General features: G+C 39.0%; 2 protein-coding genes across 4 annotated transcripts; one reads left to right on the top strand and one right to left on the bottom strand.

The window, feature by feature from the left end:
• Positions 1-13,421: 13,421 nt before the first annotated feature.
• On the bottom strand, positions 13,422-19,212 carry LOC127986822 (uncharacterized). 2 transcript variants are annotated; one of them, XM_052589086.1, is made up of 8 exons: positions 19,079-19,186; positions 18,856-18,992; positions 17,429-17,758; positions 16,725-16,849; positions 15,637-15,796; positions 14,409-14,738; positions 14,159-14,265; positions 13,422-13,937 (listed from the first exon to the last, which is right to left on the bottom strand). In XM_052589086.1, exons 3-8 carry the CDS (start codon positions 17,712-17,714, stop codon positions 13,917-13,919), a joined length of 1,029 nt encoding a protein of 342 aa, XP_052445046.1. In that variant the 5' UTR covers positions 17,715-17,758; positions 18,856-18,992; positions 19,079-19,186; the 3' UTR covers positions 13,422-13,916. The 2 variants fall into 2 exon arrangements, with proteins under 2 accessions (XP_052445046.1, XP_052445045.1); XM_052589085.1 differs by lacking the exon at positions 18,856-18,992 and having other exon boundaries at positions 13,423-13,937; positions 19,079-19,212.
• Positions 19,213-20,874: 1,662 nt separating this feature from the next.
• LOC127986831 (uncharacterized) lies at positions 20,875-25,556 on the top strand. 2 transcript variants are annotated; one of them, XM_052589097.1, is made up of 5 exons: positions 20,875-21,962; positions 22,842-22,947; positions 23,934-24,200; positions 24,293-24,619; positions 24,738-25,556. In XM_052589097.1, exons 3-5 carry the CDS (start codon positions 23,960-23,962, stop codon positions 24,890-24,892), a joined length of 723 nt encoding a protein of 240 aa, XP_052445057.1. In that variant the 5' UTR covers positions 20,875-21,962; positions 22,842-22,947; positions 23,934-23,959; the 3' UTR covers positions 24,893-25,556. The 2 variants fall into 2 exon arrangements, with proteins under 2 accessions (XP_052445057.1, XP_052445056.1); XM_052589096.1 differs by lacking the exons at positions 20,875-21,962; positions 22,842-22,947 and adding an exon at positions 23,669-23,828.
• Positions 25,557-26,407: the final 851 nt, after the last annotated feature.

Raw genomic sequence — 26,407 nt, 5'->3', positions numbered from 1 at the left:
CCTCTGTAAGGTGAATGTTCTGTTGCTCATGTTTAGATGATAATCTCCAGAGTCTGTGGTTCTGGAGTCACTGATGATGAGAGATCCACTTTGATGCTCTCGCTGTAGTCTGCCTTCAAATTTCCCTTCAGCACTGAATAATGAAAACTGATTGGTAGCTCTGTTTATTCTAGCTATGAGATGGTTTTCAAATGTCCACAATATCAGATCACAATCCTTTATTTCAATTACACCAGTTTGAAGAGAGACAGGTTCTTCCACCTTCACTGACACTGTCTTCATTCCATCTGTCACAGCAACAAACACATAGGAAGAACAAGTCAGTAACTCAAAGCAAAACTGTTTAAGTCTTTACAAATTTCAATTTGAACAATTGTGCTCAGTTGTAAATAGTTTTATATTGTGTTTCATCTCATATTAAATGCTCGTTTTCACTCAATATCCTGTTAATCTTGAGTACCTATAGAGTAGTACTGCATCCTTCATAACTCCAAAAAGTCTTTAGTTTTATTATATTTATAAGAGAAAGATAGTCTGTACCGTTTTTTCCCGGAAAAACACGAGCGGCTGGAGGCGTGACGTGTGGGCAGAGCTAAAGAATCACGAGCGCGAGTAAGCTTTTGCATTGAGAGCATCTGGAAACTGTGACATTACCGTGAGGTAAAAAACATCATCAAAAACAAACCATGACTAACAGTCAGATTCAGCCTATATTTATGATCCAGAATCAGATCCAGAGGCTGAAATTTAACAAGAGCAGCATCAGCAAAGGCGTCTCTATGTGGTATGTACTGAAACTGTATATATTTGCTTAGCGGTTTTGGAAAATGACTAAGTTCCACTTTATGTCGTCTTTTATTTATTTATTTTTTTAAGCTGTACATGTGGAAAGTGCAGTTTGATGACAACATCGCATGTTGTTTACTTGATGTGCTTACGCGCTGATAGCTTATAAGTTAACAACACAGAGATATTTGAAGCAGTTTTACTCACCGCCTGCGGTTCCAACACACGATCGTGACCCTTTTTCGTTGGGACTGCATTATCCTTAAGAAATAAACGATATGCAAATCCGGCGTCAAACTGGGCCTTGTTTGTAAAACAAGCATATTCGAAATGCAGGGAACAAACAAAAACACTTGCACAACTCCGTTGATGCTCTGTAAAAATAAACTCCATCCACTGGTCCCTTAATGCTGTTTTTTTTTTTTTGGTAATCTGTGCAGGGTTGTCTTGCCCTGGCAACCAAAAACACACTTCTTTTGTGACATTTCGATCTCTCGCTTTGATCAGTGAATGTCTCTGCTCTGCTCTGCTCTGCTCTGATGGGAGTGCGCGCTCTTCCGGGAGAAGTGCCCTTAGGACCCATATAAGGAAATTCCACTCCATCTAACGTCACACAGACCCATACTCAAAAAACTTTCCGAAACTTGTGACAAACCGGTAGGAGTATTTTTGGAACAAAAATACTCTTTCAAACGTACAACTAAATTTTTGAAACTTTGTCCATGTTTAGCATGGAAATCCAACTCTTTAACAGTGTAAAAAACTCAGTATGCATGAAATAGCATTTCACCGCCCCTTTAAGGAAAGTCATGTAGAGGTTAAGAGACTGAGTTTGAGTGTAAAAATGTAAACAATTCACAATCACGGGAAGAAGGAGGCTGGAACCGAACACTTAAATGAAACTTTAATAATTAAATAAACACAAAACAGGTGCAACAGCCCCTCACGGACGACTGCCATGCAGAAACAAAACCAAAACAGAAAATGAAACCCAGGCCTGGTCCTCTCTTGTCCTTCACTTTCGTCACTCCTCTTTTGTATCCTTCCGATCTCCTACGTGGGATTCGAGACTGGACCAGGTGCAAGCTGGTAGTGAGCGAGCTTTGTAGGCATTCTTTAAATTAGAGTAGCAATGATCCAGTGTATTCTGTCCTCTGGCTGGACAAGATACTGTCACAGTGTCTGGTTTGTGTTCCCTGGGTATCCACCAGATGTCCTACTTTCCCACGGTGTCTGTCACTTAATGAACCACATTCCTCACATTCTCTGTCTAATCATTGCACTCAGCTGTCACTGGTCATTAATCATTGCACTTAGTCAATTCCCCATTAGCGTGTGTCTCTCTCTGTGTATTTATACCCGGTCTGTCTTAGTATGTGTCACGGAGTCCTTGTTGTCATCCATTGCTACTCTAAGCACAGCACAAGGTGGTTGCCAGCCCAGCACCACAGCAGAAGATGGCCGCCAGCTCAGCGTCACGACGCAAGATGGACGTCAGCCCAGCAACGCAGCATAGGATGGCCGCTAGCCCAGCGTCACAGCACAAGATGGCCGCTAACCCAGCGCCAATGCCCAAGTGGGCCACCGGTCCAGAGCCATGGCCCAAGATGGCTGCCCGTCCAGAGTAATGGCCCAAGATGGCCGCCAGCCCAGCACCACAGCACAAGGTGGTCACCAGCCCAGCACCACAGCACAAGATGGGCCACCGGTCCAGAGCCACGGCCCAAGATGGCCACCAGTCCAGAGTCATGGCCCAAGATGGCCGCCAGCCCAGCACCACAGCACAAGATGGCAAGATGGACGTCAGCCCAGCACCGCAGCATAGGATGGCCGCTAGCCCAGCGCCACCGCACAAGATGGCCGTTAACCCAGCGCCAATGCCCAAGTGGGCCACCGGTCCAGAGCCACGGCCCAAGATGGCCGCACGTCCAGAGTCATGGCCCAAGATGGCCGCCAGCCCAGTGCCACAGCACAAGATGGCCGCCAGCTCAGCGTCACGACGCAAGATGGACGTCATCCCCAGGACCACAGCATAGGATGGCCGCTAGCCCAGCGCCACAGCACAAGATGGCCGCTAACCCAGCGCCAATGCCCAAGTGGGCCACCGGTCCAGAGCCACGGCCCAAGATGGCCGCCCGTCCAGAGTCATGGCCCAAGATGGCTGCTTGCACAGTGCCTCTGCACAGGATGACAGCCACAGCTGACCTTCCAGAGTTGGGTCAGGTTCCTGTGAACCCTCCAGAGTCGAATCAGGTTCCGGTTGACCCTCCAGAGTCAAGTCAGGTTCCAGTTGACCCTCCAGAGTTGAGTCAGGTTCCAGTTGACCCTCCAGAGTCGAGTCAGGTTCCCGTTGACCCTCCAGAGTTGAGTCAGGTTCCAGTTGACCCTCCAGAGTTGAGTCAGGTTCCGGTTGACCCTCAGGTGCTCATGGACCCTCCAGAGTCAGGGTTAGTCACCATTGACCTTCCAGAGTCAGGGCTAGTCACCGATGACCCTCCAGAGTCAGGGCTAGTCACTGCTGACCCTCCAGAGTCAGGGCTAGTCACCGCTGACCTTCCAGAGTCAGGGCTAGTCACCGATGACCCTCCAGAGTCAGGGCTAGTCGCCGATGACCCTCCAGAGTCAGGGCTAGTCACGGCTGACCTTCCAGAGTCAGGGCTAGTCACTGCTGACCTTCCAGAGTCAGGGCTAGTCACAGCTGACCTTCCAGAGTCAGGGCTAGTCAACGATGACCTTCCAGAGTCAGGGCTAGTTACCATTGACCCTCCAGAGTCAGGACTAGTCACCGTTGACCTTCCTGAGTCAAGTCAAGTCACTGGTGATCTTCAAGGACAGAATCAAGTCACTGGCGATCTTCAAGGACAGAGTCAAGTCACTGGTGATCTTCAGGGACAGATGCAAGTCACCAATGATCTCCATAAACAAATGCAAGTCACCAATGATCTTAATGAACAGATGCAAGTCGCCAATGATCTCCATGAACAAATGCAAGTCACAAATGATCTTAATGAGCAGAGTCAGGCCACCAATGATGTTCAGGAGCAGAGTCAAGTTAGCATTGATCCTCTGGAATCCAGTCTAAACACCATGGGATTACCAGAGCCTTTTCATGTCTCTGCTGAACTACTGGAGCCTCTCCTCGTCTCAGCTGGATTACCAGAGTCTCTTCACGCCTCTGTGGAACTTCCAGAGCCTCGTCACGTCTCGGCTAATCTACCAGAGTCTTTCCTCGCCTCTGCGGAACTTCCAGAGCCTCGTCACATCTCAGTCGAACTCTCTGAGCGCCCGACTGATCCTGTCGTGGCCACGGAGGCCACCCTTAACTTGTTCACGTTCTTTGTTTCAGACTTGCCGAACCAGACTGGCTCTCCTGCCAGTCCGATCCCACTGTGGTGGTCTTCTGCTCCGCCCTGGGGGGCGTCCATCCCAACCACATGGTTGTGGTGGTCTTCTGCTCCGCCCTGGGGTCCTGCCCGGTCGGCGTCATCCTGGGTTCCTGAATGCCCCGATCCACCTTGATCTCCTATTTTGTTGTTGTTGTTTTTTTTTTTTTGTCCACTTCCTGTCCCTTTTCCCCTCTGTTAGCCTGGCCCTCCGTCCCTCCCACTGAACCTCCTCCGGTCCACCTCCCTCCTGGTCTCCCTGTTTTGTGTTTGCACTTCTGGTGTCTGTTCCCCATTTACATGTTCCTCTGGTCTCTGGTTTCCCCATTTTTTTCTGTCCCTCCGTCCCTCCCCCTGAGCCTCCACCTGTCCACCCCCCTCCTGGTCTCTGGTTTTGTAGTCTTGTCTTGGAGCGTCTGGGAGTCGCTCCGTAGGGGGGTGGGGTGGGGGGGTATTGTCACAGTGTCTGGTTTGTGTTCCCTGGGTATCCACTAGATGTCCTACTTCCCCACGGTGTCTGTCACTTAATGAACCACATTCCTCACGTTCTCTGTCTAATCATTGCACTCAGCTGTCACTGGTCATTAATCATTGCACTCAGTCAATTGCCCATTAGCGTTTGTCTCTCCCTGTGTATTTATACCCGGTCTGTCTTAGTATGTGTCACGGAGTCCTTGTTTAATTCATGTCTGTCTCTAGTCCTGCTCTCACCTTGTGTCCTTGTTTGTTTATGTTGGATTGATGTTTGGTATTGACCCCTGCATGGACTGTTTATTCTTTGGATTGCCCTTAATAAGAGACGTACTCACATTTGGATCTCTCACCATGTCTCCTTGTATCCCCTTGGAGCGTCTGGGAGTCGCTCCGTAGGGGGGTGGGGTGGGGGGGTATTGTCACAGTGTCTGGTTTGTGTTCCCTGGGTATCCACTAGATGTCCTACTTCCCCACGGTGTCTGTCACTTAATGAACCACATTCCTCACGTTCTCTGTCTAATCATTGCACTCAGCTGTCACTGGTAATTAATCATTGCACTCAGTCAATTGCCCATTAGCGTTTGTCTCTCCCTGTGTATTTATACCCGGTCTGTCTTAGTATGTGTCACGGAGTCCTTGTTTAATTCATGTCTGTCTCTAGTCCTGCTCTCACCTTGTGTCCTTGTTTGTTTATGTTGGATTGATGTTTGGTATTGACCCCTGCATGGACTGTTTATTCTTTGGATTGCCCTTAATAAAAGACGTACTCACATTTGGATCTCTCACCACGTCTCCTTGTATCCCGGTCGTGACAGATACATTTTGGTATAAGTTGGGAATGACCTGCCTTAAGTTTTCATTGTTAAAGTCCCCAGCGATGAGCGCTGAGCGCATCGTGAAGCTCAGACAAAGCCAAGCCAGTGGCAGCTTATGGTGGAACTTATGATTTGTGTTTGTTTTTTTTTTTATCTTTTTTTATGAATATGATGCCTGCTACATATAATCTCTCTTCATATATTGTGTAAAATCTTTTTAACTATACTTGAAAATGAATATCCCATCTCTAGAGTAAAGCAACTCCTTCATCCTGCACACCAATTTACAAAGGAATACCATATGTACAATATTTTTTTTTGTTTTTCACAATATTTAGGATACAAACTGGTATGATAGACTATTAAAAAGCAGTAAATGTTTTTAGTTTTTGTGTAATTATAATTCTTGTCCTGTATATTTTCTCATGGAACATAATTAATAAAGGTATGTAATTTCACTTTAAGAGCCTTCCAGATTGTTAATGGTACATTAAATGACTTGTACATTTCAAAATTATGATGAAAAAATATTTTGCCAGAATGCAATAACAAGGAAGAATGATCTTGCAAAATGGTGTAGTTACTGTATCAACCAGCAGGGTCTAACTGACCCATGCTGAAAGAGCAAAACCGTGAGCCCTTGATATTAACAATTATACATATTTATTACCTAAGACATAACAATGCATTAAAATGCATTTGGAGAGTTTTATGTATTTAATCATTCTATGTTCTATATCCATTAAATTCAAAAATAAAATAATTGTGTTAACTCTTCTAAAGGGTCACTGTTACAGTTCCTCTGAAAATATTTACATCCATTACGAATGCTCTAAACATCTTGAGTGTTTATTAGCATACTGAAATTTATTTATAAAGGATTATTGTGATTAAATCAAAGGATATTGTTCACAGACAATTAATAATCACACTGAGTTACTCACCACTGACATCAACATTGAATATCTTGGATTTGGTCTCTTTTGTGGTCTTGATCTGTAGTTCATAAACTCTAGAGTCTGCTGTTTTGAGGTTTGTGATGGTCAGATAATCTATCAGATTGTCCAGCTTCAGTCTGCCACTGAATGGTTCTTCCTCATTCCCTGGTACTGATAGTTTATTTATTTCTTTATCAATCTCTGCCAGTTGACCCTCCAGAGTCGAGTCAGGTTCCCGTTGACCTTCCAGAGTCGAGTCAGGTTCTGGTTGACCCTCAGGTGCTCATGGACCCTCCAGAGTCAGGGTTAGTCACCATTGACCTTCCAGAGTCAGGGCTAGTCACCGATGACCCTCCAGAGTCAGGCCTGTCACCGTTGACCTTCCAGAGTCAGGGCTAGTCACCGATGACCCTCCAGAGTCAGGGCTAGTCACCGATGACCCTCCAGAGTCAGGACTAGTCACCGCTGACCTTCCAGAGTCAGTGCTAGTCACCGATGACCCTCCAGAGTCAGGGCTAGTCACCGATGACCCTCCAGAGTCAGGGCTAGTCAACGCTGACCTTCCAGAGTCAGGGCTAGTCACCGCTGACCTTCCAGAGTCAGGGCTAGTCAGCGATGAATTTCTAGAGTCAGGGCTAGTTACCATTGACCCTCCAGAGTCAGGACTAGTCACCGTTGACCTTCCTGAGTCAAGTCAAGTCACTGGTGATCTTCAAGGACAGAATCAAGTCACTGGCGATCTTCAAGGACAGATTCAAGTCACTGGTGATCTTCAGGGACAGAGTCAAGTCACCGGTGATCTTCAAGGACAGATGCAAGTCACCAATGATCTCCATAAACAAATGCAAGTCACCAATGATCTTAATGAACAGATGCAAGTCGCCAATGATCTCCATGAACAAATGCAAGTCACCAATGATCTTAATGAGCAGAGTCAGGCCACCAATGATCTTCAGGAGCGGAGTCAAGTTAGCATTGATCCTCTGGAATCCAGTTTAAACACCATGGGATTACCAGAGCCTTTTCATGTCTCTGCTGAACTACTGGAGCCTCTCCTCGTCTCAGCTGGATTACCAGAGTCTCTTCACGCCTCTGTGGAACTTCCAGAGCCTCGTCACGTCTCGGCTAATCTACCAGAGTCTTTCCTCGCCTCTGCGGAACTTCCAGAGCCTCGTCACATCTCAGTCGAACTCTCTGAGCACCCGACTGATCCTGTCGTGGCCACGGAGGCCACCCTTAACTTGTTCACGTTCTTTGTTTCAGACTTGCCGAACCAGACTGGCTCTCCTGCCAGTCAGATCCCACTGTGGTGGTCTTCTGCTCTGCCCTAGGGGGCGTCCATCCCAACCACATGGTTGTGGTGGTCTTCTGCTCCGCCCTGGGGTCCTGCCCGGTCGGCGTCATCCTGGGTTCCTGAACGCCCCGATCCACCTTGATCTCCTATTTTGTTGTTGTTGTTTTTTTGTTTTTTTTTGTCCACTTCCTGTCCCTGTTCCCCTCTGTTAGCCTGGCCCTCCGTCCCTCCCACTGAACCTCCTCCGGTCCACCTCCCTCCTGGTCTCCCTGTTTTGTGTTTGCACTTCTGGTGTCTGTTCCCCATTTACATGTTCCTCTGGTCTCTCATTTCCCCATTTTTTTCTGTCCCTCCGTCCCTCCCCCTGAGCCTCCACCTGTCCGCCTCCCTCCTGGTCTCTGGTTTTGTAGTCTTGTCTTGGAGCGTCTGGGAGTTGCTCCGTAGGGGGGTGGGGTGGGGGGGTATTGTCACAGTGTCTGGTTTGTGTTCCCTGGGTATCCACTAGATGTCCTACTTCCCCACGGTGTCTGTCACTTAATGAACCACATTCCTCACGTTCTCTGTCTAATCATTGCACTCAGCTGTCACTGGTCATTAATCATTGCACTCAGTCAATTGCCCATTAGCGTTTGTCTCTCCCTGTGTATTTATACCCGGTCTGTCTTAGTATGTGTCACGGAGTCCTTGTTTAATTCACGTCTGTCTCTAGTCCTGCTCTCACCTTGTGTCCTTGTTTGTTTATGTTGGATTGATGTTTGGTATTGACCCCTGCATGGACTGTTTATTCTTTGGATTGCCCTTAATAAAAGACGTACTCACATTTGGATCTCTCACCACGTCTCCTTGTATCCCGGTCGTGACAGATACATTTTGTATAAGTTGTATAAGTTGGGAATGACCTGCCTTAAGTTTTCATTGTTAAAGTCCCCAGCGATGAGCGCTGAGCGCATCGTGAAGCTCAGACAAAGCCAAGCCAGTGGCAGCTTATGGTGGAACTTATGATTTGTGTGTTTTTTTTTTTTTTTTTTATCTTTTTTTTATGAATATGATGCCTGCTACATATAATCTCTCTTCATATATTGTGTAAAATCTTTTTAACTATACTTGAAAATGAATATCCCATCTCTAGAGTAAAGCAACTCCTTCATCCTGCACACCAATTTACAAAGGAATACCATATGTACAATATTTGTTTTGTTTTTCACAATATTTAGGATACAAACTGGTATGATAGACTATTAAAAAGCAGTAAATGTTTTTAGTTTTTGTGTAATTATAATTCTTGTCCTGTATATTTTCTCATGGAACATAATTGTTTTTATAATTGTTAACAAAGTAGAGATTAAATGTAAATAATTAATAAAGGTATGTCATTTCACTTTAAGAGCCTTCCAGATTGTTAATGGTACATTAAATGACTTGTACATTTCAAAATTATGATGAAAAAATATTTTGCCAGAATGCAATAACAAGGAAGAATGATCTTGCAGAATGGTGTAGTTACTGTATCAACCAGCAGGGTCTAACTGACCCATGCTGAAAGAGCAAAACCGTGAGCCCTTGATATTAACAATTATACATATTTATTACCTAAGACATAACAATGCATTAAAATGCATTTGGAGAGTTTTATGTATTTAATCATTCTATGTTCTATATCCATTAAATTCAAAAATAAAATATAATAATTGTGTTAACTCTTCTAAAGGGTCACTGTTACAGTTCCTCTGAAAATATTTACATCCATTACGAATGCTCTAAACATCTTGAGTGTTTATTAGCATACTGAAATTTATTTATAAAGGATTATTGTGATTAAATCAAAGGATATTGTTCACAGACAATTAATAATCACATTGAGTTACTCACCACTGACATCAACATTGAATATCTTGGATTTGGTCTCTTTTGTGGTCTTGATCTGTAGTTCATAAACTCTAGAGTCTGCTGTTTTGAGGTTTGTGATGGTCAGAGAATCTGTCAGATTGTCCAGCTTCAGTCTGCCTCTGAATGGTTCTTCCTCATTCCCTGGTACTGATAGTTTATTTATTTCTTTATCAATCTCTGCCATGAATTTATTTTCGCCATGAATCTTCCACACCAGTTCCAGAACTCTCTGTGTTTTAGTATCGTCTGTGTGTAGAGTGACAGAATCTCCCACCATCACTGACACTGACACTGACTTCACTCCATCAGCACCAAACACACCTGGACAACAAACAGAAACCATTTCTAAACAGAGATTATGCTATTAATGCGATCTGTAATATATATATATATATATATATATATATATATATATATATATATATATATATATATATATATATATATATGATTTCATTTTACAATATAAAACATAAATGAGTACACCTCTGAACATAAAGATATTTTCCTTTTCTGAAAGATCACTGTTGTAATTCATCAAAAGCTGACAAAACTCTACTTTGTTAATAGAGAAAAACAATAAGTAGACCTACACCCTAGATTTAATTCAACAAGCTTGTAATATTCTAGTTTGTCACTGTCAACTGTCATGTGGAAAACAAGAGTCCAACATTGAGGAGAAGGTATCTTCTTCTTCATCAAGATTTTGTATTTTTGCATTAGCCCAAGATTTCATATAGGCTATGGGCCACACCCAACCAGCAGTCATCAGTCTTGTGTATTTGTCTTATTGCTTTCATATTGCTGTTTTGATAAAATATTTACTTTAATGAATGAAAATCTCTCAAAATAAATAGGGCTGGGGGTTGTGGGTGACATAATTATTTTGAAGAAGTAAAATGTATTAACATTAATTCAAACCAACCCCACATACTGTCAAAAGAGCAGGCTGTGACAACTGCTCTACTCTACAGCGATAATTAAGAGTTTGATGGCGGTTTACTTCAAATACGTGTTTTATGTTTCCACCTGAATAGAAAAAAAGGGCAACAAAGCTATTTTTTTTTTGTGATGTCAGTGTTCATGCTAAATAGAGATGCGCAGAATATTAATACATGCCGTCAACGCCATCTATTGTTTCCTACAAAAACAAACGTGCAACCATCTTAGCCCCCAAATACCCACCAGTCATTATTTATAACGTGATTTATCACATCATCTATTTACAGAGAATAGAAGTCTGTACGTTAAGAAACACTGGATGTAAGTAAATACAATAACAGCAAATGGATCTTTTCAGTTCCCGTTTTATATTGAAACCGAAAGTATTAATAAAATAATTTAAGAAGTAAATCTGACCCACCATACGCGAACAAAAAAAGCCCAAAAGGGAAGGGATTGTTCCTCATATTGATGTCACGTCTGGCCGCATCCAACGCGAATTAAAGCAGTGATTCAGCGCAGTTATCATGGGCATGTCAAGCGGACCAATCACGTGACCACTGCGAAAGAGGAGGTGGTTCGTCCGCATCCCAAAGGCAACCTAGACCAAAACAACAAACATCTTCACTCAGACAGACAGGTATACATGCCTAATGATGTGGACCTTTGCGTTCAAACATGCAACCTCCGGTTTATATGTAAATATTAAGTTATTTATTTAGAAATCAGTTCAAAGCCCACCTACCGCTGGTCTTGCCTAAATTGTTTATATTAGCATGTATCGATAAGCATGTAACCTTTTATATATATATATATATAACAGAAACAGAAACCTTCACAGAAGTGTGAATGATTTCCACTACAAATACCACAAACCATCAAAATTTTACCATTAAAACCATTAAATAATGGTTTCCTGTAGTGTGTTTTGGGGCGTAAGGATTTAGTGGCTTTAACAAAAGCCAGAAGGTGACTAATTAACAGTAGAGTCCAAAAGGCGCCATTGTAGTTTAATTATTATAACCAGTAAAACCATTTCATATTATATTTTTTTCCAAAAAAATAAAATAAAAATAAAATAATAATAATAATTCAACAGGATTGAAATGCATTATTGTATGAACTAAAATACTTGAAATCTACAAAAAGAGCAGAATGCAAAAATTATAAACAGACCTAGATTAGAAACCTGAAACAACAGAATTCTTTAACTTGAGTATTCATGTCTGTCTCTCTCTTTCTCTCTCTCTCTGTGTGTGTGTGTGTGTGTGTGTCATATCATACTAATCACCTTATATATCTAATTCATTTAAAAAAAAAATTCTAACTCAATAGCTCTCAAATGTAACCCGTTGTAAAACCGCTGCTGTCTCTTTATGAATGATTTGAATAATCATGTCAGACACTACAAGCTATAGTGCTATAGGCTATGCTATGTATAGTGAGTGGCGGGCAAAGATAACCTAATGTAACTGTGAGCCTTTTTTTCTTGTTATCTTCTCCTAACCGCCTTTATCTTTACGTCGTTTGCTTGCCATCACGAGCCCACACTCTCCTTTGCGCAGGGTTGCCAGGTTTTTACAAAAATCCGGCTAAAATTCTACTCAAAACTAGCCCAATCACATTTTTTACATGGTAAATTTGCATTCCAGGGGCTAAATATCACGTTTGTTAATTACGGCAACAGTTTTAAACTATCCCAATTCACTTGGCAACAACTGGGCACCGATTCCGAGTATGGGTTAGCTACCATACATGGCAAATGTCACGACTTTCACTTTCACTTTCACAACAGTTCCTTCGCAGTTTTGGTGTCTTATAAGCAAAAATAGATTGCATTAGCGCCACCTTTTGTCGGCCGTCAACGTCACTTAATCTGACAAGGTTTTTTTTTTTTTTTTTTTTTTTTTTGATGGTGAACCAGTCAGACTTCTCACGCACAGTTTGTGTTGTGTGTGTGTGTGTGTGTGTGTGTGTGTGTGCGCACACACACACACACACACACACACACACACACACACACACACACAAAGACATATAATATATAGTGTACATTATATATTATAGTTTAGAAGCAAATCTAAGCTACTCACTGGAGAGAGAAGTTTCTTGTATAATGATTCTCGTCTATTGTTGGCAATCTGAGGTTAATAAGATCCAACATTTTTGGTTATGATGATGTTTGTGTTGATCAGTTAACGCTCAACCATCATTATCAGAGGAATTTTTCAATGATTTGTGCAATGTGTAAAATCTAGTTATACAAGGAAATTTACAGTTACATTATTAAATTCTGTACTGACACCCAGCACTGCACACTGCATAAAACAATTACATACAAGATGTACATGTGCTATTTGCTGATGATGACACAGATATTCCTGACGCTAGGGGACAGATTAAAACTTTTTTTACATTTCATTTTATGCAGTGCAGTATATAAAACTGAAGATCCGCTGTTTGTGTTACTGTGTAAACTTGAGTCAAATCTGTTTTTCAATTTACTTCATTTGTGAATTTGGAAATCAGGTAGAGGTTCCGTTTATCTTGTTCAGACAGGCCTATAAAACCAGTGAACACAAGATGTTGAAAATAAACCACAGGAACTGAGAACAAAGATCTTATCCTTATGACTTGCAACCAGTGAGCACAGAATCTTTGTTAAAACACTTGATCCACATTTAATCATTGCAATTCAAAGTCAATGAAATTAAAAACTAAATAAAGGAACAAAAAAAAAAAAAATCCCTACAACATGAAAAAACACCCCACTGCAGAATATATCTCACAGAATGTCACATATTTACTGCCATAATTTCCATAAAACAGCTTCACTGTAGTGAGTCCATCATCAACAGCAATATTTGACAGAACATGCAGCACGCCATCCACACAGTTCTCTCTGACACCATAAAACAGTCTAAGTTTTATCAGGTTTGATTGGCTTTATTGTGTTTTTGTACATAGATCTATATGTATGAACACCACATGCACATAAACCTTCATAAGAATGGAACAGAATTTGATACTTTTCACCTTTCACAAATCCCCATGCAAATAAGATTAACAAATCCCCATGCAAATAAGATACGAATTTTAAACTATGAAGAGAAAACATTTTCAGGCAACCAAACCCTGCTGGTTTACAATGAGAATATTTTTAACCTATTTAATCAGACCAAGTCTTGAATAGTTCTGCAACTTAAACATTTCAGACTATAGTGTTCCCTTTTTTCTAGTAGTCAAACATGAGGGGAAAATATGTTTATATGTGATAAATATAAACATATAAAAACTAATTAAAAGCTGATTATTATGTCATGCAAAGTCTAAGTTTATACTGTTACAGTGTTTACGAACTGTTGCTTCTCATCTTCATGCTGATCCTGTGAGTGATTCACTTTATATTCACTGAAACCTGTTATAAAAGTCAAAAGTATAACAATAGTAAAACAACTATAAATAATAAGAAAATAGCAATTAATAAATAATAGTTATAATAGTCCTTTTAACAGTAATCATACTTAAATTACACACTTTTACATTATTATTACACTTATTATTACACTTATTATTTATCACTTCCTTCAAAGACTAAATAATGTTTAGCTTGCTGTATGATTTGCATGAAATACTTACACCTTTGCCTTCGTTGCTTATAGTTCTTGCAGCAAAAAACACAGTTACAGCCCAAACTACCAGACCGACACCAGCCCCACATATCCCTGAAGGAGCACCAGACTGAGCTGTAATGATAGAGAGAGACAGTCATTAATGTGAATGTGTGTCTGATCTTTAACATACACTAGAACCATCAACACTATATAACCCGACTCACAAAGCACAAATCTAAATGAGACTTTCCTTTTGAAAGACTTGAAGTACTCACCACTGACAGTAACGCTGAAGCTCTTCTCTATGGCATATGTTCTTTTGATGATCTTTATGTGATAAACTCCTGCGACATCAGTCTTGAAGTTGCTGATTTTGAGATCTCCAGTTTTAATATCCAATTGCAGTTTGTTTGTAAATCTCACATCATGTTCATTATATATTATCCGTCTATTTTCTCGGTCAGTTTTTACTACAGAAGTGTTTTGGGGTCCGAACGTCCACTCGATCACATCGTCTCCTGTTATATCAGTAATGCGAGTCTGTAGAGTGACAGTATCTCCATTCCTCTCTGACATTGGCTTCACCCCGTCAGCACTAAACACACCTGGAAACAACCAAGAAAAGCTTTTCAAATCTCTGTTCTAATTCTATTCTTCAAAAAGTGCTCCTTTTAGACTTGCACTCTATTCATTTACGAACCGCTTGTTAGAAAAATAGAACTACCACTATCTAGTTATTTTTTATACTATCTGATTTTTTTTATTTATTTAGTATACAAAATCAAAAAAGGCCTCTAACAGGAGCTAGCTCCATTGGTTTTCTATTCTATCTGTTTTCTTTTTTATTTATTATATAGTTAAAATTATACATTTGCATATCATTGCTCTTTTGTTGATTTTGATTGCTTCCATTGCCTTCATTTGTAAGTAGCTTTGGATAAAAGTGTGTTCAAAATGTAAATGTAAAATTCTATTTAGATTCATTTTTGCTAGATTACATTGTTGTATGTTTACAGAAAAAAAATAATTATATATATATATATATAAGGCAGCGGTATTTCAAAAGCATCCACTTTATTGTAATCACAGCAAGATTAGTAATGTATTTATCCTCTAGGGGGCGCTTCAGGCTCAGAAATCCCTTCCAGTGGATTCTGAGAAAAATACACACTCAAACAGCACTGTTCTCTCTAAAGTTGGTAGATGGCCAGGTGTTTTATTTTGGTTGTTTTTATTTTAATATTGTTTAGATCTTTGAAAGTGTATAATATATAAGTGTTTAAAATATTTGTAAGTGTAAACATTTTAATGACTGGCACCAGAGAAGCAAACTAAAACTACCCCACCCTACCTAAAAAAAATAAATAAATAGCCTAAATAATTAATGATAATAAAGTCTTGCCCTGTCTATATTCAATGTTGCTTAGCCTAGGCCTACTAGTAGTCTTTACAGAATAACATGACTCTAAAATTTAACATTTATAGAAAGTATAATCTACTCACCACTTATATTAATACGTAATTTCCTGTGTAAAATCATGCTGATGGCGTTGGCCTCCACCTTATAAACTCCAGACTGATCTCTTCGGATGTTTCTGATGGTGAGATCTCGGGTCTGATCATTCAGATGAATGTTACTCCATCTCGAGTCAGCGCTGTTTAATCCATTAACTTGCTCGAGACCATCGATGGTTCCAACGTTTGTTTGTTAACGTTTACTGCATTCTTTTACTATTAAAACCCTAATCAACGCTGACAAGCATATGACATTAAGAAAGTCTGAAGTCTCAAGCTTCAATATTTATGGCCACAATTTCACAACCAAAACCTCATTTTAATTCATACCAAGATATCGCAACAATACAGGTAACATTGAATCTGAGAGTTCTTACGTATTTTAGTCCAATGACGATGACGGACAACATAAATATTCAAATATATGTGTAGTTTTAACCGCAAAATTAATAAATAACTTTGGTCCAAAAAGTGTTATTATAAGAGCAATATCGACTATAGACTAAATCTGCATTGTTTGTGTAACATATTCCGAAATTATTTATAATTCCTGTCATTTCTACACAAAAGTATGCACTCTATGAGGTATAACAGAGGCATTATCTTGTTTGCTGGTCTCACATACAGATTACCCCGCCCTCTGCATTCTTTCTGCAGCGCTGATTGGTCAGTCATTCAGACCATTCTCAGAGTCAGAGTCACTCTGGATGCTCATAGTTGTACCTCATATTTAGTGGGGCCTCTTCAAATTCACATTATAGTCTGTTCACACTTGTGCCTTAAATGTGAACGCTTTTTAAGATGCTCTTGCACATTTTCATACATTAATTCCCAAATATATTTTATTTGAAAATTATGGATGATTGTGTTCTAGAAGGTTGAGTCTCTCTTACTCTTTTTCTGTATGAATATAATTAATTCTGACTACTGTGCAACAAATGGTCAACAATCATCTTTCTAGGGAGACTTCAGTTATGCCTGTAGTATAAAGAGTTCATGAAGTGTGAGTGTTTTAGTTTGTGTAGGTCAGGTTTGTGTTTGAACTCAACCAGTGGGGGCGACAGTTAAAAGGTTAAGTTAGTGATAGGGATGACTTGATCTTCAAACTTCCACACAATCTGATCAGATCCCTGTATTTTTGTAACATCAGTGTGTAGAGTGACAGAATCTCCCTCCATCACTAACACTGACTCCTCAACATCTGTCTCAACAACAAACACATGTGGAGAACAGAACAGAATACTGCTTAATGATCAAAGCAATTTTCATACAATAACAGTTGAAATATACATGTGCAGAGGACTCTGGGAAGGTTGGTACAACTACAGTTTTTTTTTTTTTTTTTCATTTTTTCTTTTTATTGCTTATAAAATACAAAATTCCAGAAAGGGTTAAAACACACCTAATCTGTTTTTTTTTTTCTTTTCTTTTTTTCTTAAGAGTTAGAACATACCTAAGAAGTAACTTGTCATGTAGTTAAAAAAAGGTAACATAAATGCATTAAAAAAAGATAAATGAATTCAGTACAAAATTAATTTTTTTAACACATGGAAACATAGGCTTCTCTCTTTATAATGTTGACAAAAATAACATACCGCACTGGATAATGTAAAGTATTTTTAAAGACTTACATTTTGCTCTGAATTAGCATTAGCACACTACACTCGTTTTAGCCAGTTACTGCTGTTGTTTTTATCTCTTCATTAAATAAATAAATGGATAAAAATAACCATTCCGCAGCATCTAAACTGTCCTCAGGTGACTGAAATGAGTTACTCACCATGAACAGTTACTTGAAATGTCTTCAATGTTGCAGTTATGCCCCTGATGTCTACACTATAATTTCCAATGTGTTCAGTTCTGATGTTTGTGATGGTCAGAGATCCAGTCTGTCTGTCCAGATTCAGTCTGTCTTTGAATATTGCACCGGGGCCATCTACCGTAGAGGAAGTTGCACCTGCTTCATTCATTTTAGCAATGATTTCATCACCAAACTTCCATATTATGTTTCTATCCTTCGGTACTTCAGTAACATCAGTGTGTAGAGTGACTGAATCTCCCTCCATCACTGATACGGACAACACTTCATCTGCTTCAACACCATACACACCTGAAGAACAAACAGAAACAAACAAATATATACAAACATACACAATTGTATTGTAATATTTGTGCTCTAAATACAGTATATTAATGACAGCAAGTTCTCAGGCAATATATTGTTTGTTAACAGCTCTATTCCTGTGCTTGTACTTGGAAATGACAACATTACACTATATATGAGACAATATAGTTTCATGAGTTTGAGCAGTTATCGACCCTTTTCATGGGATGGGATATTACGAGCTCATTTAAGGTCAGTCTCTGAACTAACTATATTCTTGCAGAATGTTACATGCTCTTGTGCAATGATAAATTACATTTTGTGTCTCAGTAAAATAAAAGCAACACTAATCACTATAACAAATACAGCAAAAGAGATCTGTGTATTTGTTTATAATCTTTATAATCTATTTATAATCTTATAATTCTCTATTTATAATAATCATAATCTAATCACCATAAAACTCTCAAAGTCATTTTACTGAGCTTAAACTCAGTCCCTTAATACACTTTTTTCTTTCTTTGTTCTTTTTTTAATTTTATTTAATTTTATTTCACACTCTAGACACACTAAGACTGAAGAAGTGGCACTGGCACAATGATGCATTCATTTTATTCATTTTAAAATATTTCATATTTTACATTATGAAATAAACACTGGGGTTTGGGATGACATAACTTATTCTTCACAAGTAAAACGCAAAAACAGCCCAACCTAAACTGGCCTAATGTTGCAAATACAGGTTGCAACAGCAACAATAGCCATAATTATAAGCTTGATGGTAGTTTATGGAAAATGTGCATACTTTTATTAGTAGGCCGTGCCCTGAATGAGAGAGACAGTAACTCAACCCGGCTCAAGTCCAAAAAAACTGACTTACTGATTGAGAGAGTGACTTACTTCTGTTTTTCTGTTCTCTTTCGTTTAAATAGTACACGCATTCGAGTTGCAGACAGTTTTCTATGTAAAATACTAACACTCATAATATAAAAGACCGCCAGCGCCCTCTAGTGTTCACTACTAAACACACGCGCGCGCACACACACACACACACACACACACACACACACACACACACATACACACGGGCACAAACAACTTACTCCAAAAACACCCTTAAAGCAGGGAGAGGCAGCGTGGGTCCTGGAGTGCAGCTGTCCTGCAGAGTTTAGCTCTAACCCTAATCAAAAACCTGAACAAGCTAATCAATCAAGGTCTCCAGGATTACTAAGGCTACATCCTGCAAGACATAGGCAGTAGCAGTAACAGGATTCGTATTGAAAACGAAAATGTTAAATTAACATAACAAATAAACTTTTTACTCACCGTTCACGAGTAATAAAACCCAAAAAATGAATGTATTATTCATCATATTGATGTCGCTTCTGATCGCGTCTGAACTACAACAGCATTGATTCAGTGCGCTGATGATGGACTTATCAAACCTCCCTAGTCACGTGTTTTCTCCAGAAAGCGGGTGTGTCGCGTAATTGCTATTTCGAAATCTTCCAAAGAGAATCTTGACTAGATCGAAATTATGAAATCCTTTTTTATTCGAGGTTTGTGATCTGCTGCATATTATTAGCCACTAGATGGTGGTAAATGTGGAAAGTTGTGTCGAAAAAAAAAAAAAAATTAAATAAAAAATACATTTTATATATATATATTAGGGATGCACCGAAATTTCGGCCACCGAAAATTTTCGGCCGAAAATGGCCTTTTCGGTTTTCGGCCGATAGACTTTTATCACCGAAACAACACGGCCGAAATGTTGTGATGACGCAAACAGAAACCGCGACCTGAACGTGCAGACCACGAGCTCCCCGCGACATTCACTTAACACCAGTGAGAACATTCTCTCACTTCGTTTTCCTTTATTCGCAGCACTAAAACGTCTCCTAATAAAGAGATTAAGACGGACCACGAAGTAAAAACAAAGAAAAGTACAGTCTTATAGAGTCTGTTAGCACACGTCTCACTGAGATCTTTTCGGATCCTCTGCACTTCATCGCGAATGTGCTTGATCCGCGTTATAATGACCATTACTTGTATGCGGAAATAAGGCAGCGCGCACGAGAAATGATCCAGGCCGCGCTGGATGCGGAGAACCCGCGTGGAGACGGAGAAGCGCCAAGTGCAGGAGACAGATCAGAGCGCAGAAAAGACTCGTCTCTGCACCAGATGAGTGGCATGCACCATCGTTGTCTGATATGTTCAGTGGAATTCTGCAAGAAAGTGCCTCAAATAATAATAATACGTTGGCTATTTTGTTCTTAGGCTACTATATATATATATATATATATATATATATATATATATATATATATATATATATACACACACACACACAAACATATGTACATACATAATATCAGATTGTAGCCATATTTATGCTAGATTTTCTGCTAGATTTCTGCTTTAATTTGATAAAAATGTTTATTTATGCCCTGGCCCTATTTAAATACACTCTCTCAAATATTTCTCAAATGTCAGGCAGATGACAAGCTCAACTGCTCAACAGCTAGATGGTTATCTGTCTGAAGTCCCCATCCCCAGAAGTGATAACAGTCTTGCCTATACTGGAGAAGTGATGCACTTTCTAGTCCTACAGAGAACAATTTCAAATGCACTTCACCTAAATGCACTTTGTTTTTATGAGAGAACTGTTCATTTTAAAATCTTTCTGCAGGCCAGTAGGCCAGTACATTATTATTTAATATACACATGAGAGGGATTCATTTTTGGTTTGAATTTTATTTCATACTGTGCATTGTTGCAATATGCTTAATAAATATTTGCATCATTTGTAATTATGTATTTTTTTTTTAATTTTTTTTATAAGTTATGTAATTGTAATTATCTTTGAAACTTTATTAATTTATGCAATTGCAATGTCTTAATTTTAGTAAAGTTAGTACACGGTCATAGCAATAAATGCAATGGTACTAATAATTGGCATAATTTCTTTCGGTGTTTCGGTTTCGGTTTTCGGCCTTGGTTTTCTCTTTTTCGGTTTTCGGTATCGGCCAAGAATTTTCATTTCGGTGCATCCCTAATATATATATATATATATATATATATATATAATAAGACATCACATTAAATTCAAATTTGTTCACGAAATGTTTTTATTTCTACTATATTGGTTTAACAGAAAGTTCCATATAGATTCAATTCCCCACCCATTCCCACAAAAGAGAAAGTAGTCTGTCACCGTCTGATTGTTTTAAGAGAAAAAAAAAGAAGAGATAAGCACAACAGTAAAATTTTAAAATTAAACAACATTAAGGGTCACTTTGCATCTGGCAAGTGAGAAACTCTGCAGGATATGGCCGTGGGTCTAAAACGGATAAACCAAGTTCACTCACAAAATAGTGCATGTAATTAAAAGCAAAGAGAAGCCAGAGGAAGAGAGGACAATCAAGAGAAAAAGAAAGTGTGAACTATTTGTTTGAGCGTGTAGTGTGTATGAAAGCCTTCTTACATGAATCTCATCCCCTCAAAACAGCTGTACTTTAGGAATAAAAACACTTACTACAGTTCGCATTGAATGCTTTTGAGGCTCTAGCAGCTCAGTTTCTGAGTCAAAGTGAAACCTGCTGTGGTTTAATTCACATCAGTTAAGTGGAAAACTGAATCAGATGAATGTGGCTTCTGTTGAGTGGACAAACGTCTCGCTCCTTTTGCATGAGTGCGGTTTATTTACGTGCAAAAACAAGAGATTATTTTCCTTCAAGACAAACACTTTCCTTCCACTCAAAACAGAAAGGCTACATTATAAGTGAATGCATAAACAGTTAGATTAGATATCCATCAAACAAAATTCATGCATTGGTATGCATTTGTGGTTCTAAAGGGTAAAGGGGTATAAAGCCAGACTTCACAGAAGTTGGCTGAAGATTTTTTTTTAAGATCTGCTTGTCTCATCGCAGGTAGTCTCAGCCTCAGACATCACACCCACTGACTGTTGGATGAACGTCTGATGCATATGGCACACAAAAGTGGAAACGCTTCAGGAGTGTCGAAGTCCTCATCAGATTTGTTGAATTCTACAGGATTTCTGCGAGACGTGTGTGTCGTGTTCTTTAAAGTTCTGCCTGGAAACAAAGATACCGTGGCACCAAACCCCCTCACGAAAGAAGAAATACTAGTGTTTACAACTGTGTCAACGAGCGCTTATCAGGATCAACTAAATGCAGGATTTTCAAAAGTATGTGAAATATTTAAAGTTGGCGGCATAGAATCTTTAAAATATGTCCAAGAGTTTACACACCGGACTGTTATTGTGGCGACATTTCCATGCCTCGAAATGTGATGATGAATGAAACAAACTGATTGGATGTTTGACATGTCGAAAGCTACCTTAGATTCCAAACCTTCAGTCTGATGACTACACCGCAGGTTATCTAGGCCACACACCCTATTTAAAGGGGGCATAACACACACGGTGTCACCCAATCTCATGTTAATCTTTTGTACCTTTATCCTTCACATCTTCAAAATATCTTTAGTTTTATCATATTTATGAAAGAAAGACACAGCTTTGTGATTCTCTCTGGAAAAAGCTGAGCTCCTGGAGGTGCGCCATGGGCGAAGCATGTTGATGGGCGCAGTCTGCTCTTGCTCTGGTCAACGCATGCGCAGCCGTGTTTTTCCGGGAGAAATGCCCATATTAGGAGTTCCACCCTTGTCTACGTCATGAAGCGCCGTGATTTAAACTTGTCCGAAACTTGTCATACATTCAAATAGTTTTATGAAACTTTGTACATGCTTAACTTGAGAATCCAACTCTTTAACGGTGCAAACAACTCTGAATGCATGGAACAGCATTGTACACCCCCCCCCCCAAAGATAATGAAACAGTGTTAAAAGCCCTTGCTATGTGTACCACGTTTTAGCTAACTGAGACTTGTAATAGCACTTATATATCAGTGCTTTTTTTGTTGTTTTGATTGCTTCCATTGTCCTCATTTGTACGTTTTTTTTTTTTTTTGGATAAAAGCGTCTACTAAATGACTAAATGTAAATGTAAACATGTCATTCTGTCTTGAAATTGACATCAGTTTTTTTTTTTTTTTTTTTTTTTCAGAGCTCATCAGCCACTAAATGACCTCAAACGAAGATCTTTTTTTTTTTTTGGTTCTGTTGTTTATTTCCTCTGATTTTGTTCTGTTGTTTTTTTCCTCCTCTGATTGGTGAGTAATAAATGTAGGCTATTCATGGCCTTAGTGTTAGCACATAAGCCAAAATGGTTGAAATAATTAAATTAGCTAAATATTTAGGTTTACTTTTACATATACATATAATTCTGATCTCCAGCCTCTGAGACCAAAAAAATAAAGAAATAATATTCCCGTTTAGCGATGCAGGGAGATTCTTTCACTCTCCGTACTGGTCTCACTGAAATGCAGAGCAATACGATCGAGTGGCGGCGGTGCTTTAGATCGAGCAGAATTCGTATAATCAAAATAGAGGTGGTTTCTAAGACAAGATCACGATATTCAGAGACAGACTGCTGATCAAAACACAGATTTTGGTAATGACAGATCTCCAATGTGCACACAATAAATAGCCTAAATTGAAACAAAGTAGTGAATGCATAAACAGTCAGATTTGATTTTAAACAAACTAAATGCGCTTAGTTTGTCCATTAAGATACTTAGCCTACTGCTAGCTGTGTGTAACAAATCTCTACTCTTTAAATCGCTATTAAATATATATCAGGAACAAAGCTTGTTACTGTGGAAACTATTTTATGGTGGCTAGAGATATGAAGCAAGATGTGAAACTGAACCACAAACCCAGTCGCTGCTGACGTGTTAATGCCTAATCACACGCGCTTGAGGTTTTTTTCTCTCTCTCTGTGAGTGGGTGGAGTTTTTATCTCCATGTCTCACTGCAAGTTATCTACACACAGTACTATTTAAGATCAAGAAACAATGCGATTCTGTTGTATTTCATGCAGTGTTTTTTTTTTTCTTACATTAACGGACCAGCCACTGAAGAGATCTTAAACTCCTTGAGAAAATGATTCACAAGCTTGTTTTGTTCTGTTTATGTATTCTACCTCTGATTGGTGTGTTATAAATGTATTTATGGACAGATGAGCTAATAATATATATATATAATTTTTAAACGTTTAAGTTCACGTTTAACATTAACATTTAATTTTGATCTCTAGGCGCTGCAAATGAGATCGTGTCAGCGATGGAGGGAGAGTCGTTCACTCTCCGGACTGGTTTTACTGAAAGACAGGCCGATCAAGACATCGAGTGGAGGTTTGGATCGAGCAGGACTTTGTTAACCAGTCACACGGTATTCAGAGACAGACTGCAGCTCGACAGACAGACTGGAGATCTCACCATCACAAACATCAATAATGAACACACTGGAGTTTATGAACTAAATGTTGCAAATAAGGCCTTAAAATTCATTGTCACTGTTTATGGTGAGTATTACAGATGCAAACAGTACTTCATTTTATATTAACTACTGTCAGTTGTGCTTATTCTTGGATTTATATGTATATTTACTCTCCAGCTCCTGTGCCTGTTCCTGTCATCACCAGATACTCTCCTCAGTGTTCATCATCATCATCATCATCATCATCATCATCATCATCATCATCATTAGAGTTGAAAAGTGTGCTGTTGTGTTCAGTGGTGAATGTGAGTCACGTGACTCTCTCCTGGTACAAAGGAAACAGTTTATTGTCCAGCATCAGTGAGTCTGATTTCAGGATCAGTCTCTCTCTTCCTCTGGAGGTGGAGTATCAGGATATAAACACCTACAGCTGTGTGATTAAAAATCCTGTCAGCACCCAGACCACACATCTGGACATCGATCAACTCTGTCAGACATGTTCAGGTAACAGTGGGGATATCAGTGAAACTTTTTTCGCAGTGTTCACTGTAAGAGGAGACATGTCAAAGTCAATTTGAAAGAAATTAATGCAGTTTAAAAGAAGTATCTATTCTTTCTACAGATTGTGACTACTACTGGAGTCAAACGGCTGAAGCTGTGATCCGATTGGTCGTCTCTGCTGTGGTGGGAGTGGCTGCTGTTGCTGCTGTTGTTGTACTAGTTTATGACATCAGATCCAGAAGAGCTGGACTAGAGTGGAAATTCACTAAACAGTAATGTACCTTGTATTATAAAACAAGAATAAACAATATGTTTATTTCGGTCACTTCCATTGGTTCAAAACATTATATATCAGTCTATTCCATGATCTCCAGTCTGGTTTAGAAAATGAAATCCTGATCTTGACCAACTCCTATTATCAGTTTGATTGATTGTTTTAAATTTTTGATTGATTGTTTTTAATGTTTAATGTTTGAAAATAAGATTTTAGTTGTTTTTTTTCTGTCCTGTTTTTTTAAGCTTGTATGGTCAAGAAAACTGGCAATGAAATGTTTTATTTGGAAGATGATTTTATGTACATTTTTTGCTATTGACTGTTCAAACGTGGAGTTTTGTGTATTTTGTGTGTGTGAGAGATAGGGTCACACAGTGGAGTCAGCTTTCTTAACTGTTTGTGGCTTGTATATACTGCAAACACATATGAGCTTCATCACAGGGTCTGTCACGCTCCTTTCAGGCTTTAACGGATGATAAAACTAAGGATATTATACTGTCTTTACATTTATTTTGAAAGATGAAGTTCGCGATTATGTAAAGGTGCGTTACATTTCTGATGAGTGCTTGCAGTGTTCAGCCAATCACAATACACTTGGTCAGTTGGCCAATCAGAGCAGACTGCGCTTTTCAGAAGAAGGGACTTTGTAGAAAATGGTGTGTTTGAGAGAGGGGTGGGGGGGTGGGGTGGTGGTGGGCATAGACGACCTACTATAATGTACAGTATTAGAAAAATAATATGTTTTTTGAACATTAAAGCATGTCAACATATTGTTACTCCAAATACACAAAACAATGATCTTTAAAAACGCATCATATTACCCCTTTAAATAATCAACATTCAAATTAATTTATTTAAATACAGAGACATAAGTACATTAAATAAGTTCACATGATCACACATTACATCTCTCTCTCTCTCTCTCTCTCTCTCTCTCTCTCTCTCTCTCTCTCTCTCCATCACATAAAAACTTCAAACTTTTTTTTATTTTTTATTTCAAGATATTGTCATATTTTGTCTTTTGAAATCCATTTCAAAAGATTATGTAAACTGTTTAGAAATAGTTAAACTTTCACCTTTATTGAGTTTATGGCGTCCGTTTGGTAAGTAATAACTGTACACATTATTCAAGTTCAATCATTGTAAGCTTCAAATACCTATTTGATTGAGTTTTATTAATGACCAGTCACTGGTCGCGATGTCATGGAGAAATTATGTACACTGTAGAAATTAACCTTGAGCAAAATAATAATAATAATAATAATAATAATAATAATAATAATAATTAGCTGACAGACCAAAATCTTTCAGCGGTTTAAGAGGGAAGAAGCTCTTCTCCCTGTGGGAAGAAGCTGTTCCTCTGCCTAAATGCTCTAGAAAAAAAATAAAAATAACAAAAAATAAAACAACAACAACAACATAAGCTTTTTGATAAAGAAGTAATAATATTTTGAGTTTTATCAGTGGAGTACAGTTCTATTAATCGAGCATCACAAGCTTTCAATACCACTCATCAC

This window comes from Carassius gibelio, chromosome B22, assembly GCF_023724105.1.
Source record: "Carassius gibelio isolate Cgi1373 ecotype wild population from Czech Republic chromosome B22, carGib1.2-hapl.c, whole genome shotgun sequence".
In the NCBI taxonomy this organism is placed as follows: domain Eukaryota; kingdom Metazoa; phylum Chordata; class Actinopteri; order Cypriniformes; family Cyprinidae; genus Carassius; species Carassius gibelio.
This window is presented reverse-complemented; position numbering and strand designations above follow the sequence as displayed.